The sequence below is a fragment of the Plecotus auritus genome (genome assembly GCF_963455305.1).
Source record: "Plecotus auritus genome assembly, chromosome: 8".
In the NCBI taxonomy this organism is placed as follows: Eukaryota; Metazoa; Chordata; class Mammalia; order Chiroptera; family Vespertilionidae; genus Plecotus; species Plecotus auritus.
This window is the reverse complement of record NC_137782.1, coordinates 67,739,012-67,756,499: the sequence shown is the minus strand read 5'-3', so window position 1 is coordinate 67,756,499 and position 17,488 is coordinate 67,739,012. Positions and strand designations below refer to the sequence as shown.

The 17,488-nt window shown below is 44.1% G+C and overlaps 1 protein-coding gene across 2 annotated transcripts in view; it reads right to left on the bottom strand.

Moving 5' to 3' along the window:
- The window catches only part of ATRN (attractin), a 166,821-nt gene extending 150,313 nt beyond the window's left edge, over positions 1-16,508 (bottom strand). For both annotated transcript variants that reach the window (XM_080685822.1, XM_080685823.1), the window contains exon 1: positions 16,059-16,508. In XM_080685822.1, the coding sequence (XP_080541948.1) occupies positions 16,059-16,426 (368 nt within the window). In that variant the 5' untranslated portion in view covers positions 16,427-16,508. The remainder of the gene's footprint in view (positions 1-16,058) is intronic.
- Between the last annotated feature and the right edge of the window lie 980 nt (positions 16,509-17,488).

Here is a 17,488-nt window from a genome sequence, read left to right as displayed (position 1 = left end):
TGAAACTATCTCCAACATAACAGTATTCAGTGAGGATGAAGAAGGTAAAACAAAATACAGGTAGTGATCAGAGTAAAAGGAAGGATAGGATACAACAAATATAATTGCTTATACTAGTATATGCAGCTAACACATTTGCAAGGCTACACAAGAACCTGGTAACAACTGACTACTCCCGGGGGAGGGAAGGAAAACTTTCCACCATATATCCTTTTGTAGCTTTTGAATGTATTACCTATTTTTTTAAAAAAGACCATATTCTACCTAATCTAATACATGCCCTTTTTTTCTGATTTAATATCTCTGAAACCAAGGTGCTTCTTAAAGAATCACTAAACCCAGGCTATTCTCAAGGGGAGCAATGAAAAGAAATTGAGCTCCACATTTTGGAAGGGGAAATATCTACTTATATTACTCAGAATTCTTCTGTAAGATTTGTCCCTTCTCATTATTTATTTATCCAATCATTTATAGGTAATTTTTCTGTTGTTGTTAACCCTCACCCAAGAATATTTTTCCCATTAATTTTTTAAAATATATTTTTATTGATTTCAGAGAGGAAGGGAGATGGAGCGAGAGACAGAAACATCAATGATGAGAGAGAATCATTGATCGGCTGCCTCCTACATGCCCCCTACTGGGGATCGAGCCTGCAACCTGTCATGTGTCCTTGACTGGAATCCAACCTGGGACCCTTCAGTCAATGCTCTATCCACTGAGCAAAACCAGCTAGGGCCCATTAATTTTTAGAAAGAGTAGAAAGAAGGGGGAGGGGAGGCAGGAGAGAGAGAAACATCAATGTGAAAGAAACATCAATGTGAAACATTGATTGGTTGCCTCCTGCATGCACTATGATCCGGAGCCAGGGATCAAACCTGCAACCCAGGTACATGCCCTTGACAGGAATCAAACCCCTGAACCTTTGGTGCATGTGCCAACACTCTAACCACTGAACAACACTGGTCAGGGCTATAGGTAAAAATGTTAAATTGTGAAATAAAATGTAAAAAGTCAATCACTAGGAGATCACTGCTGCATATATAATCCCAGAATGAATATCCAGAATATATTAAGAACTCCTATCCTAACTAATAAAGAGGGAATATGCTAATTAACCATCACTCCATCACAAAGATGGCTGCGCCCACAGCTGAGGCCAAGTTCCCATAAGGAGCCTTAACAAGCAATCAGCAGGGACCTGAGGCTACGCCCTCCCCTGCCCCTGTGGGGCTTGACAGAGGACCTCAAGGTGAGCTTCCTGTCCTGGTGCTGGGCTAGGGGACCTCAGGCTGCTCCCCCCGCCCCAGCGCCAGGCTAGGGGACCTCAGGCCGCACCCCCCGCCCCAGCACCAAGCCAGGGGACCTGAGGCTGCGCCCCCCTGCCTGGCGGGGCTTGACAGGGGACCTCAATGTTGCACCCCCATTGCTGGGTCGGGGGAACTCAGGCTGCGCCCCCCGCCCAGGGGGGACCTGAGGCTGCACCCCCCTGCTGATGGGGCTTGACAGGGGACCTGAGGCTGTTCCCCCCTCCTGGTGCCGGGCCGGGGGACTGGAGGCTGTGCCCCCCCACCTGGCGGGGCTTGATGGGGGACCTCAAGGCACGCCCCCCCACCCCAGTCTGGGATGGGGGGCCTCAAGCCATGCCCCCCGTCCTGGCGCCGGGCCAGGGGACCTGAGGCTACGTTCCCTGCCCAGTGGGGCTTGACAAGGGTGGGACTAGCCAGGTCTGGATCTATAAATGAGGGGGGGGTGGCCGGGTCTGGGTCTCACGCAATTTTGAGGCACATGTGGGTGGGCGGGGACTTAACTCTGGGTCCCGTGGTGTGCCCCAGACTCTGACAGGAGGAAGGTTTTCATATATATTTTACTAATTTTCTTTCATCTCTGACACTTCTATTATAGAGAAAGGGCAAATAGCAATATTAAATTATTTCCTCTAATTAATCCCCTTTTAATGTGCACGAATTTCGTGCACCGGGCCACTAGTAAATTAATAAAAAGGAACAAAAAATACTAATAAGCAAAGGCAAGAAAAAGCAAATAAATGTAACATCCAGATCACTGGACAGAATTCATAATCCAGGGGGGGAAATTATTACATGAGTGAATTAGAATAAAAATAAGAATTTAACCAAAAAAAGAACAACATAAAGAAGACAAAACATCTTTTTTAAATGAATGAGAATGGTTACCAAACTACTATGGAATTTGAATTCTACTCATTAAATTTTTTAAAGTAATATAATGGGCCTTTTTCAATAACTCTACACTATACCAAGAATGATATTCTTTGCAACTATGTAAATACATTTTTATAATTGTATAAATTAACTGCATGTCAACCTAAATGTATGCAAGGAAGTACATAAAATTTTTAAATTATTTGGAGGTGCTTCAAAAGTTTAAAAATCACTACTCTAGAGAAAAACCATACATGCATCCACAAATAGATATGTAAACTGTAAATTACAGCAATTTGTAACAGCACACATTAGAAAAATCTAAATGACCATCAGCAGGACAATGAATGAATTGGAATTCTGTAATGAATATAGCTAGAATCTAGTAAAACTACATTTATGAACATAAATATTAATCTTAAAAGCATTAAAAATGTATTTTGTGGTAAGAAAAGCATGCTTACTTTTTACAAAGTTTGAAAAACATGACCTGTTTTTTGGAAACAACAGTGTACTGGTATGTGTGTGTCTGCAGTAAAACTAGAAACATGCATGCAAGGGAAACAATACACATCAACTTCATCATACTACCTATCTCTGGGGAGAGGGGAAGGTAAACAGGATTAGGGAGGGGTAACACAGGAACTTTGGTTGGTATCCACAATATTCTATATTACATAATTTATATTTATATTATTATGGAGTAATAATATTACTTTGAAGAAAATTCAGCAAAGCTAGGTTGCAGGTACAAAGATATTCATTTTATTATTTTTTTATTTCTTCCACAGGCTTGATATATTTTCTATTAAAAGGAAGTTGAAGTCAGTCTACAGAGACTGAACCAGCAAATCCCTGATTGCTTTAAAGCAACCAATTACTTGGCCAGGGTTGCTCAATGTTGTTCAACCAGTGGTCCAAAAGATGTTCCAAAAGAAAAGCATAAGACACAATGTTTAAATATGAGTCATGGAAGGGCAAAAGATTAATCTCTATCTATAAATTTACCTCAATTTCAATATAACTTGTCAAATCTAATCAAAATCCAGCTTTGCAAGATTCCCTTTGCACTTCAAAAAACCCATTGTTAAAAGGGGAAAATATAGTGATAATTACAGCCAGTGTGGTCTTTTTATTCAATTTGGCGGGGGGGGGGGGGGGGGGGGGGAAACATCCACACAGGAACCATGCTATTTGCAGAGAAATGCCTACAAATTGTTGAAAACCACTATTATTTTATCATGTAGAAACAAAATACAAAAAAATTCTAAGAAATAATTTTTAAAGCACAAATGCATGAATATCAAACAAAAGGAGAGGAAATTTGTCTAATTTTATAGTAGAGTCAAATTAAATCCCTATTTTAACATACATTGATCCCAAAATTAAATGCCATTTTTTTAAATATATTTTTTATTGATTTTTTATAGAGAGGAAGGGAGAAGGATAGAGAGTTAGAAACATCGATGAGAGAGAAACATTGATCAGCCACCTCCTGCACACCTCCTACTGGGGATGTGCCCGCAACCAAGGTACATGCCCTTGACCGGAATCGAACCTGGGACCTTTCAGTCCGCAGGCTCCACTGAGCCAAACCAGTTAGGGCAAAATGCCATTTTTCATTTGTGTATAAATCATGCTTTTTCTTACACATTAATTTAAAATACATTAAACATGTACCACATTAAACAGGGAAAAGGGTAAATTTTTTATATTGTGAATGCCATTACAAATTATATTTAAAATCTATGTTATGATCTTTAAAAAATTACTTTTTTCTCTATTTAAAAGTATCTTATAAAAAACAGGATGCAGCCCTAGTTGGTGTGCTCAATGGTCAGAGTATCAGCCCATGCACCAAAGGGTCTTGGGTTCGATTCCCAGTCAAGGGCATGCATCTCGGTTGTAGATTCAATCCCTGGCCCTGATCAGGGCACCGGCAGGAGACAACCAATCGATGTGTCTCTTTCACATTGATGTTTCTTTCTCTTTCTCTTTCTCTCTTTCCCTCTCTCTCTCTCTCTCTCTCTCTCTCTCTCTCTCTCTCTCTCTCTCCCACCCACCCACCCTTTTCTACCTCCATTTCACTTTCTCTAAAAATCAATGGAGCCCTAGCTGGTGGTTTGGCTCAGTGGATAGAGCATCGGCCTGTGGACTGAAGGGTCCCAGGTTGGATTCCAGTCAAGGTCACATGCCTGGGTTGCAGGCTCGATACCCAGTAGGGGGCGTGCAGGAGGCAACCAGTCAATGATTTTCTCTCCTCTCTCTCCCTCTCCCTTCCTCTCTGAAATCAATAAAAATAAAAATAATAAAAATCAATGGAAAAAATATCCTCAGGTGAGGATTAACAACAATAAGAAAAAACACAGGATGCATTTTTTAGCCCTGGCTGGGTGGCTCAGCTGGTTGGAGCATTGCCCTATACACTGAAAGGTTTCAGGTTCCATTCCTGGTCAGGGCACATACCTAGGTTGAGGGTTTGATACCATCAGTGAGGCAACCAATCACTGTTTCTTTCTCTCACTGATGTTTCTCTTTCTCACTCTTTCCCTTCCTCTCTTTCTAAAAATCAATTAAAAATGAAAAAGAAAACATATCCTGAAAAAGAAAACATATCCTTGAGTAAGGATTAAAAAAAAAAAAAAAAAAACAGGATTCATTTTTAAAGATTACCTTTTAATTTATGAGAGTCCATAAGAGCATACATTTTTCCGAAAGAATCTATGAATCAAAAATATAGGAAACACCGGTGAAGAGAGGTGACTTTTGTGTTTCTTAACAGCATCTGATAAAATTTCAGCCCCTAATGGTTAGAAATTTATTAATAAACAAATTAGAAAATTCTTAATTAGAATGTAAAAAGGACCAAGAGGAATTAATTTTAAAATTCATTCAACTTAATGACTGTACAATGTTAATCTCAAATTCTAAAAGAATAAATTCAGCCATCACAAATTCAACCATGACTAAAATTAACTTCTATAAGTGAAAGATAGGATTCTAGGTGAGAAAACACGTAAATAAATAGAGTTGGCCCGACAGGTGTGGCTCAGCAGTAGGGCATCGACCCAGGAACCAAGAGGTTGCCAGATTTCTGGTCAAGGCACATGCCCAGATTGCGGGCTCGACCCCCCAGTAGGGGGTGTGCTGATAGATGATGTTCCTCTCTTATCAATGTTTCTATCTCTCTATCCCTCTCCCTTTCTCTCTCTCAAAAAAAAAAAAATCAATAAAAATGTATTTTAAAAAATAAATAAACAGCTAGAGTTAAAGTTCACTCAAAATATAACTTGGAAAAACAAAAAACTTAAAGAATTAAAAATTGAAAAGATAAAAATGAAAGCAGACTTTCAAGTGCTAAAAGAAAAGCAGTTAAAGGGATATGACGTCACTAAAACAAGGAGAAAGAAAAAAACAAGGCATATATAAGAAAGTCACCCTAAGGAGAAAAAATTAGAAAAAGGCTAATAGTAAAGGGCTAGTTTGAGAGAATAGGGAGAAAAAGGAAAAATGGAAGGAAGAAAGTAATAAAATGAAGGATTAGAGTAGTACATAATATACTAGTAGGAATGTGAGTCACTTTTGCCACAATGCATTTGGGAAATCACAGAAATAGGAAACAAGTTTCACAAAGGTTAGTGGCTGACAAATTTTCAGATACAATTATTCTGAAAAGTACTACAGTTTCATTTCCGTTTTAGAAACAAGATTGTGTGAAAGAGAAAACAGTATGATTTCATATTGTTCAGCCACAGTTCCAGGTAACTACTTTTATATTTAATTCTCAAGATAAAGATAACCTACAAATTTATTGAATCAGTTAATCATAGTTAGAAAAAAATGTTTACACCATAAACATACTCTGCTTTTCTCCTATATATTTCTCTGTCCTCTATACTGTAGTAAATAAAAAAAAAATATTTGCTCATCTTGGGAACCTTTTGCAGAGATAAAGTTTAAATGTCAGATATCTGCTTTTAGGCATATATTAAGATATTCATGCTCAACTTTTCTTTTTACTCAATAACCATATTTTTACCTTTTCAGATAAGTAAACTCTATCTTTCAGGAATCAACCAAAAACTTTAAATGTCTATTATGTAAGTATTTTATATAAAGTTAAGGATGCTCCCAATATAGCATAATTTCACACAATGAGCACATATTTGTTTGCTTCCTCCCATCATCCTCTCTGTTCCCCCATTACAAAATCAGGAAATGAATAACTGCCATTCAATGACTTGGCTCTACTAGACTGAAACTCAACATAGGACAATCCTCACTGTAGTAATCTCAAAGAGCCATTATATATAATGCATCCCACCTAATGGGTCCCTCACAAATCCTTGTAATGATTGAGTGAATTCCTAATAAACTGGGGATCAGCATTTTGTTACTTGATATATTTTCTAGAACATTCCCAATTTTCATCATCAATACTTAGTATTCACCAAATGGCAGGTTCTAAGAATACACAGCAATGTCACTGTTTTCACCTGCCTAGCACTGGCCCCACTTTCTGGTAATATAACATGTATTTTCCTTTCTCCTTCCTTGCTCCCCTTTCTCAGTTCATGCCATCTAATGAAGCTGAACTTCATCCTCCACTCCCAGAGCAGGTACTCAACTCAGAAGGATGCTAAGCCAGTTTGATTTAGCCTTCCTGAGAGTGAGGCTGGTAAAGAGCAGAGCAAAGTAAAGGGATGGAGAGAGTGAGACCAACCGGTCTCCTGGATCCAGCCACACATGAAGCCAACAATATCCCCATTGACTTTTCTGTCACATAAACCTGTAAATCTCACCTGACCAGCGTGGATCGGTGGGTGAGCATCGACCTATGAACCAGGAGGATGCCCAGGTTGCAGGGTCAATCCCCAGTGTACAGGAGACAGCCAATCAATGATTCCCTCACATCACCAATATTTCTATCTCTCCCTTTCCCTTCCTCTCTGAAATCCATAAAAACATATTAAAAACAAATAAACAAAAAAAAAACAGTAAATCTCTCATCTTTTTCTCTTAAGTTTGTATAAGATGGGTGTCTGTCACTAAAAGAACTTTGACAAAAATCATACCCAATACAATTTACAAACAGAATGACAACTAATGAGCCCTCAACTATAAAACTTGCTTAACAGGGCTGAGGTACAGGGCAGTGAGAACAGTCTCATCTCCAGCTGGTAGTTGGCAATCCCAGTTAAGCAGTATCAAAAAAAAACAAGCTACAACTATTGGCTATGATAACTTACGGTTCAGATCATATGCCAATCAAAATTGGAACATTGAGAGACTTGGTAGGAAAATATCAGGAATTTAGACCATGTTATCAACAGCAAAAGCATAAGGCCCAAAGTCCTTGGTATGGAAAATACAGACTTTCATGATCTGGCCCTACGTCCCTCTGCATGTTAGAAATTATTCTATATTGTAAGGGACAGGAAATTCAACACTACCTGGCATAAGAAATGTAGTACTTCACAAAACTGAAAAGTACATCTTCAGACAAGTCTTGATCCAGAGATTCAGAAAGTCGTCAGGTCTCCAACTCCACTTCTCTGACATCCTCCCTCCTCTAGGAGTTGCTCAGACCTCAGGTGGGCTCCTATCACAACAGCAATGCTACTAGCTGTAATTGTTCTGGGTTCCACATCCTCATCACATAGAGGGCAGATGACAAAGCATCTGCTTCATAAACACCCACAGAGAAGCCTCTTATTCATTCTGATTGAGTCAGCTTAGATTACTGACTACCTCAAAACAATCACTGCAGCCAGAGACTGGAATGAACTGATGGCTTAGCGAGGTCAAGGATGCACCCTGAAGCTGAAGGTTTTAGGAAAGGCAGAGGGAAAGCCATTAAAACTTTCCAGTGCATCCCTCACAAGCTATACTCTAACAACTACCTATGTTGAATTCTCTAAGTGTTGTGGTTTGAACTATGTCTCCCCACAAAAAAAAAAATATTTTGAAGTCCTAACCCTGACTACCTGTGAATGTGACCTTATGTACAAACGGTCTTTGCAGATATACTCAAGTTACTAGTAAAATGTACTCAAGCCATATATCCAATAAGACTGGAATCCTTATAAGAAGAGAAGACACACAGAGAGAATGTCATGAGAATGAAATGATAAAAGTAGACACTGAAATGATGTACCTACATGCCAAGGAATGCGCAGGATTGCTGGCAATTCCAGAAACTAAGGAAGGCAAGGAACAGATTCTCCCTTATTCAGTGAGAGTATGGCCCCGCCAAGACTTCCATTTCTGATTTCTAACCTCCAGAACTGTGCAATTAAATTTCTGTTGTTTGAAGCCACCCATTTTGTAATACTTTGTTACCACAAACCTAGGAAACTAATACCCTAATAAGTGTTTGACAGTTCATGATTCTGTCTTTGCACAAGCTCTTTGCTCCTTCTGAAATGCCCTTCTCCCCCACTATTCATGTTTCACTATTCACACTAAACTTCTCAGATCTGTCCAAAATGTCTTCTTCTCTGTATACCTTCCACCAGAGCCCTCAAAAAGTTAGTCTCTCCACCACATATTAACCCTGCACCACATCCTGCCTGTATTTTTATTATTAATTTCTGATTGCCTGTGCGCTTAGCTGTCTTTTCAGAATTATGAGCTCTCCAATGGGAAAGCAGGGCCTGATTCTTACCCACATTCATATGCTCAAGGCATGCTATCCATGAATTAAATGGGTTGATAACTCATCTCAAAAGAAGATAAACAGGTATGATTTTGGAGAATTTGCTATTATAGATTATAGAGAACTGAAGATGGGCCTTGGGGTAGAATCTACATAAGTAGAGAAGAATGCGGGGGCAAGGAGGTAGAATAGTGCTGAATTAACAAATATGCAGGAAAACTATAAAGTGGAAGAATTTGTTTAGGAAAAAAAGAAGTATATAGGGCAGTGGGAGCCTTCTGTTGACAGTCAATTTACAGTTAAGAGGAGTGAAAAAAAAAAAGAGGTTTAGATAGTGACACATATTTTCAGGGGATTATGTGACAAAGTGTAGAATGGACTCTGGAGGTGCAAGAGACCAGTCAGGGTGTAACAGAGGCAGGTTAGCAATGAGGTGAAGGACCATGCAGATGTACTCAAGTTACTAGTTACACTAGAATGGCAACAGGAGAAATGGAAAGGAACAAATTTCTAAGACTTTAGAAAAGAGAGACTAAACAGAAAGAGCAATGAATTACTTCTAAATATTGACTGTTGTTTATCTAAAGTCAGATTTGCTACTGATATAAGAAAGTGCAAAGGAAAAGACTATTATTTCAATGAGGATAAGAAGATTGGTCTTAAAAAGATTTTGACTCAGGCCGAAACCGGTTTGGCTCAGTGGATAGAGCGTCGGCCTGCGGACTGAAAGGTCCCGGGTTCGATTCCGGTCAAGGGCATGTACCTTGGTTGCGGGCACATCCTCAGTGGGAGGTGTGCAGGAGGCAGCTGATCGATGTTTCTCTCTCATCGATGTTTCTAGCTTTCTATCCCTCTCCCTTCCTTTCTGTGAAATATCAATAAAATATATTTTTTAAAAAAAAGATTTTGACTCAGGCAGGGAGGGAGAGAAAATAACAGGGACTCTTATCCAGAGATGCAGCCCAAGGACCAGGACAGTCTGTCACAATCCTGGAAACTGTGAGGAAGGTGACAAGACAGAGATTCTCACCTCCAGTTAACAGTCATCAGGTGGGACAGACAGGAGGAGGGGCAAGACGGGGAAGGGTCAAGAGCCTCTTTCCAGTGGACACTCAGGAGTCAAGGAATGTGGTCCTGGACAGCAGGACCCCTGCTGGGGACAAACCTGGATGCTCAGAGAGGAGGCATGAAAAGAATAAAGTCCCCCTTCTTTTATTTTATTGCATTTTTAAATAAAAATTGTATATATTTAAAAATAAATAATCTAAAAAAAAAAAAAGAAGATTGGTCTTACACATGGCTCATTCTGAGGTGACATTAAAACATCCCAGTAAAGATGCCCAGCAAATAGTAGAAAATAAGACAATGAAGTTTAGGAGAAACAGAAGGACAAAAGATATATGGCAGTCATATAGGCAAAAATGACTTTTGGGGGGGGCAATTTTATAACTTTATTCTAAAATCAGCAGTTAGTTCTCAACCATATTAACTGCAGATTTTTTAAAGTGGTGATGGGTACTTAGGTAACCAACATATAGAGCTTGTTTGGTGAATCTTCATCCTCATTATATTTTCTGGACAACCACACCTGAGTACAGTATGGGACATTTCTTATTCCTTTGGCCCAAACAGCTTTGTTGAGCCTGGTGTCAATGTGTACATCTAGAGTCCCGATCTCCTTCATGGTAAATTTCCCAATCTCTTTAAGCCTGAGGGGAACACTTCTTAAAACCCACTCCATGGGTGGGCTTGTGAATATTGATAGTATATTCTCTGATCACTATGTTCTACCTTGTTGATGGCAGAACGGTCCTTCTTCTACTCTCCACCCTTCTTCATGGGAGCCATTCTGCCAGGCCCAAGTTGGAAAAGAAGCTCAAGGTGTTTCTCAAAGGATTTAGGTCAGCCCTTCCAAAGAATGTTCATAAGAGGTGACTGGACTCAGAAAAAATGAGAGGCCAAATGGTACAATGGAAAACATGGGTTTGGGAATTAGACAAGGCCTGAGTTCAAACCACAATTGTTTATAAGTTGGGCAAGTAATTTCAATATAGACTCATCTATGAAATGGGAATACCTTCAATCTAAGGATTACAAGGAATAATTCCTAAAAGGTACTTAATACAACACCTGGAAAAAATGGATGCTAGACAAATGGTAACAGCTGCTGCTGTGACTACTACTAGTAGTTACTGTATATGCCAGGCACAAAACAGATCTATCTATCTATACCAGGGGTCCTCAAACTTTTTAAACAGGGGGCCAGTTCACTGTCCCTCAGACCGTTGGAGGGCCGGACTATAGTTTAAAAAAAAAACTATGAACAAATTCCTATGCACACTGTGGGTCCGGGACGAGTCGGCTGCTAAGCAGAACAGGCAGCGGCACCCGGAGGGCCGGATAAATGTCCTCGGCGGGCCGCATGTGGCCCACGGGCCGTAGTTTGAGGACCCCTGATTCTATACTAATAAAAGGGTAATATGCTAATTAAACCGGGAGACCTTCCGGAAGTACTTCTGGACAAAGCCATGGTGGCGGGGCTGAGGCAGAGGCAGTTAGGGGCAATCAGGCCAGGAGGGGAGGGCAGTCGGGGCCGAGCAGGCCGGCAGTGGGGGGCAGTTGGGGGCAAGCAGGCTGGCAGTGGGGGGCAGTTGGGGACAAGCAGGCTGGCAGGGGTGGCAGTTGGGGGCGAGCAGGCCAGCAGGGGAGGCAGTTGGGGGCGAGCAGGCCAGTAGGGTGGGGGCAGTTGGGGGCAAGCAGGCTGGCAGGGTGGGGGCAGTTGGGAGCCAGCAGGCCGGCAGAGTGGTTAGGGGTGATCAGGCAGGTGAGCGGTTAGGAGCCAGCGGTCCCGGATTACAAGAGCCCGTGGGATCGGGCCTAAACCAGCAATCAGACATCCTCCGAGGGGTCCCAGATTGGAGAGGGTGCAGGTTGGGCTGAGGGACACCCCCCGCCCCGTGCACAAATTTCATGCACCGGGCCACTAGTATCCCATATAATAAAGATGTAATATGCAAATGGTCATTACGCCGTGAAACGTAACGACTGACTGCATAGTAACCACTGGATCACGGGTCAGCAGGAGGGTGGGGCAGTGAGCTACAAGTGGGCAGCGGAGAGCTACCGGAGGGGGCAGGGCAGCAAGCTATGAGGGGGGCCGGGGGGAGCTACAGGAGGGCGGGGCAGGGGGCAGAGAGCTACTGGAGGGCGGCAGTGAGCTACTGGCGAGCTACTGGCTCACGGATTCGTGCACAGGGCTACCAATATATATATGAGACTAAGCGACCGAACAACCGGTTGATCGGTTGCTATGATGTACACTGACCACCAGGGGGCAAATGCTCAACACAGGAGCTACCCCTGGTGGTCAGTGCACTCCCATAGTGGGAGCACCACTCAGCTGACTGATGGGCACCAGACGCAGGGCTCACAGCTGGCCGCTGCAGCCTGGAGACCGCAGCAGAGCGGCAGGGAGCCTACCAACCAGCGGCAGCAGGTGGAGCAGGGCTGGGATGAGCAGGAGCAGCAGACAGCATTGGACTGCCGGTTTCAGCCTGATCCCCACAGGCCACGCCAAGGGACCTCACCAGTGCACGAATCTGTGCACCAGGCCTCTAGTATTAAATAACTGCCTACTTCTTTTCTTTTTCTTCTATAGAAGGTAACTCAACATCATGGGTAACTACAAGGCTCCAATTCACTACGTTATTTTATACTATCCTCCCAAAAGTTTTGTAGAGCAAGAACTTTAAAAAATTAAATGCATATTAATTTCATAAATGGACTTAATAGCTTTATTCTCTAACTTGATATTTATCCTCCAAAGAAATATTTCTATGGTGATGACACAAGTAGAAAAAAAAAGATCACTGAATTATACAGATTCACATAAAAATGAATGAAAGTGGTACTGCTTTAGAAATCATCCACCAAAGATTCCATAGTTATTTTTATTACAATGGCACCATTAACTTTATTCTCTGCAATTAATCATTTTTGTAGTATCTTTCATTTGGAAAAAAATATCAAGTGATATTCTAACTACAACCACACAAAAATCAAATTTTATACAACACTGTCAGAGTTGTCCTGAAGATTAAATGAAACAATGTATACGAAAATGCTTGATCAGGTCCCTGGCATTTAATATGCACTCACTGATAACTTCAGTAAAATCTAATCCTCTTATTATCCTACATTCCTTTCAATTAATGAAAGAGTCCTTATAATAGCAATTATAACATGGGATTTATAGAACTAAAAAGCTTTAAAAAAACACACCAACTTGATGCCAATACAAACCAGAAAGGTGTCCATTTTAATGTCTCTTAGTTTAACAACAAGGAGGTTTATCAGTTAAATCAAGATACATACCACTATAATCAAAACCAGTACTTCACTCTTCCCCCTAAAAATAATCCTTCAACTAAAACTTAAAAAGTTTTTTTAAAGGTCAGAGACATAAATTCCTCTACTTTCATTTCTAAAGATGCAAATGCCATAAGCCCACAAAATATAATAAAATTATCAAGACCAATGTCAAAGGAAAGGACACTGACACCAGCTCAAACTGGCTCAAATGGAGTGTCCACAATAACCAGGGGAGCTGCTTCACTCAAGTGTGACACCATCCGAGACAAGCAGTGTCAGGACTGCCTATTCCCCATAACAAGTGATTCTTCTCTAATCCTCTGGACTATGTGAACACTCAGATCTGCTCTATCTCCCTGGCAATCTCCTGCATCTATACTAATAAAAGGGTAATATGCTAATTAGACTGGGAGACCTTCTGGGAGACCAGCCAGGGAGGGCAGTTGGGGGCCATGAGGCTGGCTGAGGAGGGCAGTTGGGGGCCATGAGGCTGGCTGGGGAGGGCAGTTGGGGGCCATGAGGGTGGCAGGGGAGGGCAGTTGGGGGCGATCAGGCCAGCGGGGGGGGGGGGGGGGTTGTTGGGGGCGAGAAGGCCAGCAGGCAGAGGCGTTAGGGGCAATCAGGCAGGCAGGCAAGTGAGCGGTTAGGAGCCAGCAGTCCCGGATTGCTGGGATCGGGCCTAAACCAGCAGTCGGACATCCCCCGAGGGGTCCCAGATTGGAGGCCGGGCTGAGGGACACCCCCCCCCCCCCCGCCGCACGAATTTCGTGCACTGGCCTACTAGTATATAGATAACGCCAATGCTTACACCTGTCCTACCAGTCAGATACCCTGAAAGCATCTCAGTTTGTGCAAAATTAAACATTTCAGATCCGTTCCTCCTGTGACCCTGTGTTTCTTAATGGTATCACTATCTTCTCAATAGCCCAAGATAGAATCTAGTTTTCTTCCCCTCAGCATCCCCCCTCTTCCCAAAAGCAAATCAGTTTCAAAGAAAGACCTGTCACTTACCTCTACAATACCACTTAGGACCTATCTCATATCCTATCTCTGGTTACTGCTGTCCTGACCCACACTAACTGTTTCCACCTGGTTGTCCACCATCGCTCATGCTTAAAGTGAGTCCATCTACTCTGTACAGACTGATCTTGCTATGCATCTCCTTCCCCACACTACAGTCCCCCGCTGCCTACCATGGCATGCCAGATTTTCAGAACTTGAAAGATCTTTCCTCTGATCCAACCATTCATTCACTTGATCTTGGAAGCTCCCCAAATTCAAAATGCTCTAGCCTGGCCTTCAAGGCCATTCCTGCTTAAGGCCATTACAATTTTAAAAGCCTGTAATGTCATGAAAACAAGACCATTCCACTCTTCACAGGCTAAAAGTCAAAATTCTCAACCTAACCAACAGGGATCCACATGGCCTGGCCCCTGCCTCTCTCCCCAGTCTTGCCAGATTCCAACTCAAAGTCACTTATTCAATCGCTAAACTTACCATTCCTAACTAAGTCAGGTCCTCTCTTTGTCCCCTGCTCTTCATTTCCATGGCCTTAAGCAAAATACTAAATTGATTATTGGATAAGTCTTTTCTTTCAATTATACATTTACTTGTTAACAGCCTGTTTCCTGACTAGAATGTAAGATCCATGAAAGCAGTGACCCTGTCTACCTTGTTTTTCGTACTTCCTCACTCCTCCACATCTGAGATCAAAAGTGTTCAATAAAGCCCTGGCCAGGTGGCTCCACTGGTTGGAGCGTCGTCCCATACACCAAATGTTTCGGGTTGGATTCCAAGTCAGGGCACATACCTAGGCTGTGGGTTCCATCTCTAGTTGGGATGCATACAGGAGGCAACCGATCGATGTTGCTCACATTGATGTTTCTCTCTCTCTCACCCTTCCTCTCTCTCTCTAAAATCAATAAAAACATATCCTCCCGCCAGGATTTTTTTTTTTAAGTGTTCAGTAAACCCCTACCAACGGCATGCGGGACTCTGTAGCTCCCCTATAACTAGGGTTATTTGTGTACATATCTTTTTCTTGCTATATTCCAAACTCCTTGTGAATTAGGCCAAAGTTTGGCTAATCTATTTGTGTGCATTATCTGGAAATCCTTGCACAACTGAAGCAAATAATAGATAACTACTAATTAATTAATGAGTGATCTCTCCAAGAGGTACTGCCCTGAACCAGGCCAACTCAGAACTCCATATTCCCCAGAAATCAGGGCAAACAGGAACCTCCTTCAATGCCCTCACCGACAGACCCTCTTTCAATCTGCGGCTTCCAGGGAGCTTCAAAGGGCTCATTTCCTCACTTTCCTTTAGCCAACAATCATTGATTCTTCTATCCCAATCCTACCCTTTCCACCTCCAGCCAACAAATCACTTCCAAGGCCCTCTTTTTTCAGAGTGCCTCATCTATCCAGCAGTCGGGGAACTCATCAGGCCCTAGGGAACAAGGGCATGTTAAAACCAAGTGTTTAAGTAAGACTGGCTCTCCTTTTCACCTTTTCTTTCACACCTCGTTTATCCGAAAGAGGCCCAGTTTCAGAGACGAGCTGTGATGCATTTTGGGACCCTAAGCTTTTTTCCCAGGTGGCTCGCCGCACCCAAACCCCTTTGGGGGTACCCCCACCTCTGCCTCGAACCTTGTCATCGCCCAGTACAGGAAAACCCCAGGCCACAGACGACGATCTCCCCGGAAGCAAATGGTCCTCAAATACCGTGGGGCAGCCCTACCTCCCCATTTTCTGTCTGGCATCCACCTCGGGCCTGCAGCCGTCTCGAGCACCCCTTAGCCTCCACCTCTGGCTGGGCCCGGCCCTCCAACACCGCCTTCCACTCACCTGAAGCGGCCCCCGCAATGCTGGCACTGCTCGCCCACCCAGCCGGCGGGGCAGATGCACTGGCCGGTGCCAGGGTTGCAGCGGCCGCCGTTGACACACGGCCGGTCACACTCCTTGGCCTCGGTGGCGACCGAGCCCGAAACCACGGCCGCTGCCGCCGCGGCCTCAGCAGCCCAGGGCAACAGCAGCAGGGGCGGGAGCAGCAGCAGCAGCAGGCGCGGGAGGCGCAGCCCGGCCCCCAGCCCCGGTCCCCCAGCCCCGGTTGCGACCCGCTCGCGGAGCCGCCCGCCGTTCCTGCCCGCGAGCGCTGTCGTCGCTGCCGTCCGCCTCCTCAGCCTCGCCTCAGTCGCCGCCGCTGCCGCCACCATCTTCCCGGGGCTGAGACGGCGCCCCGAGAACACATACACACGGCTCGGCCGGCTCCGCTGCGCCTGGCCTTGCGGGGCGGGGCTGTGCGGACGGTGGCTCCGGCGGCCCATCCTGAGGGCGGAGCCAGAGCCGCGCGGCCGGCGGGGCCGGCGCGAGCACGCGTGCGTGAGTGGGCGCCCAGCCGCGGGCGGTCGGCTCCCGAGATCCTGTCCGCGCGCCTCCTACCCTGACTCTGCGGCTCCCTGAGACCCCCGCGCCCACCCCGGGCCCGGGTACGAAGGCCCCCTAGCGGGCTGGTTTCTGCGTTTCGCCCAGGAAGGCGGCCGCGGGGTAGCAGCCCTGAAGCGCCCCCTTCCCTGGCTGCCTGGGAGCCGGCCGATCTGCTGGCCAAGCCGAGCCGGGTGGAGCGCGACCCTCCCGGAGACCACGGCGCCCGTCATCGCTCTGTCCCAATTCTAACTGCGGAGTAAAAAGGGCTTAGGAGGCTGCGTCGTGGTGTGGGGCTAGGTGCTGCATTCGAGCCTCTGCTTTCTCCTCTGTAAAATAGGGATAACGAAATAACACGTGTGTTAGGAACCTAGCGCATAGACTGTGCTCAATACACGCTTAATAGACTAAACGAGTACACACACAGCCTAACCTCCTTTGATTCAGGCTGATCCAGTAGCAAACCAGACCACCCTCTGTGGAGGAAGATTGGGATTATCTTATTTCCCATTATTTGCCCTCCAATCATCCCTGAAGAGGGGGCAGCATAAAATTAGATAGGAGCACCCTCAGCCAGCGCAAGTCTGCCTGTAGACCCCTTCTTGTCAGTTTATTATTTTGATGGTCCCCCTATGAAACATGCTTCCTGGCAGTATAAACTGTGTTGTCCCTGACCTTGGAATCTGGACGACCTTTGTCTCAACCAATAGAAGAAGGTGGCAGAAGTGACCATGTGCCGGTTACAGATCTGAGCTTTAAGAGCACCTGACAATCTTGATGATGAGCTCTTGATAATTCTGAGCTGCTCCCCCTCCCCCTCTTCTACCTTGCTATAGAGAGATGATATTGAGGAA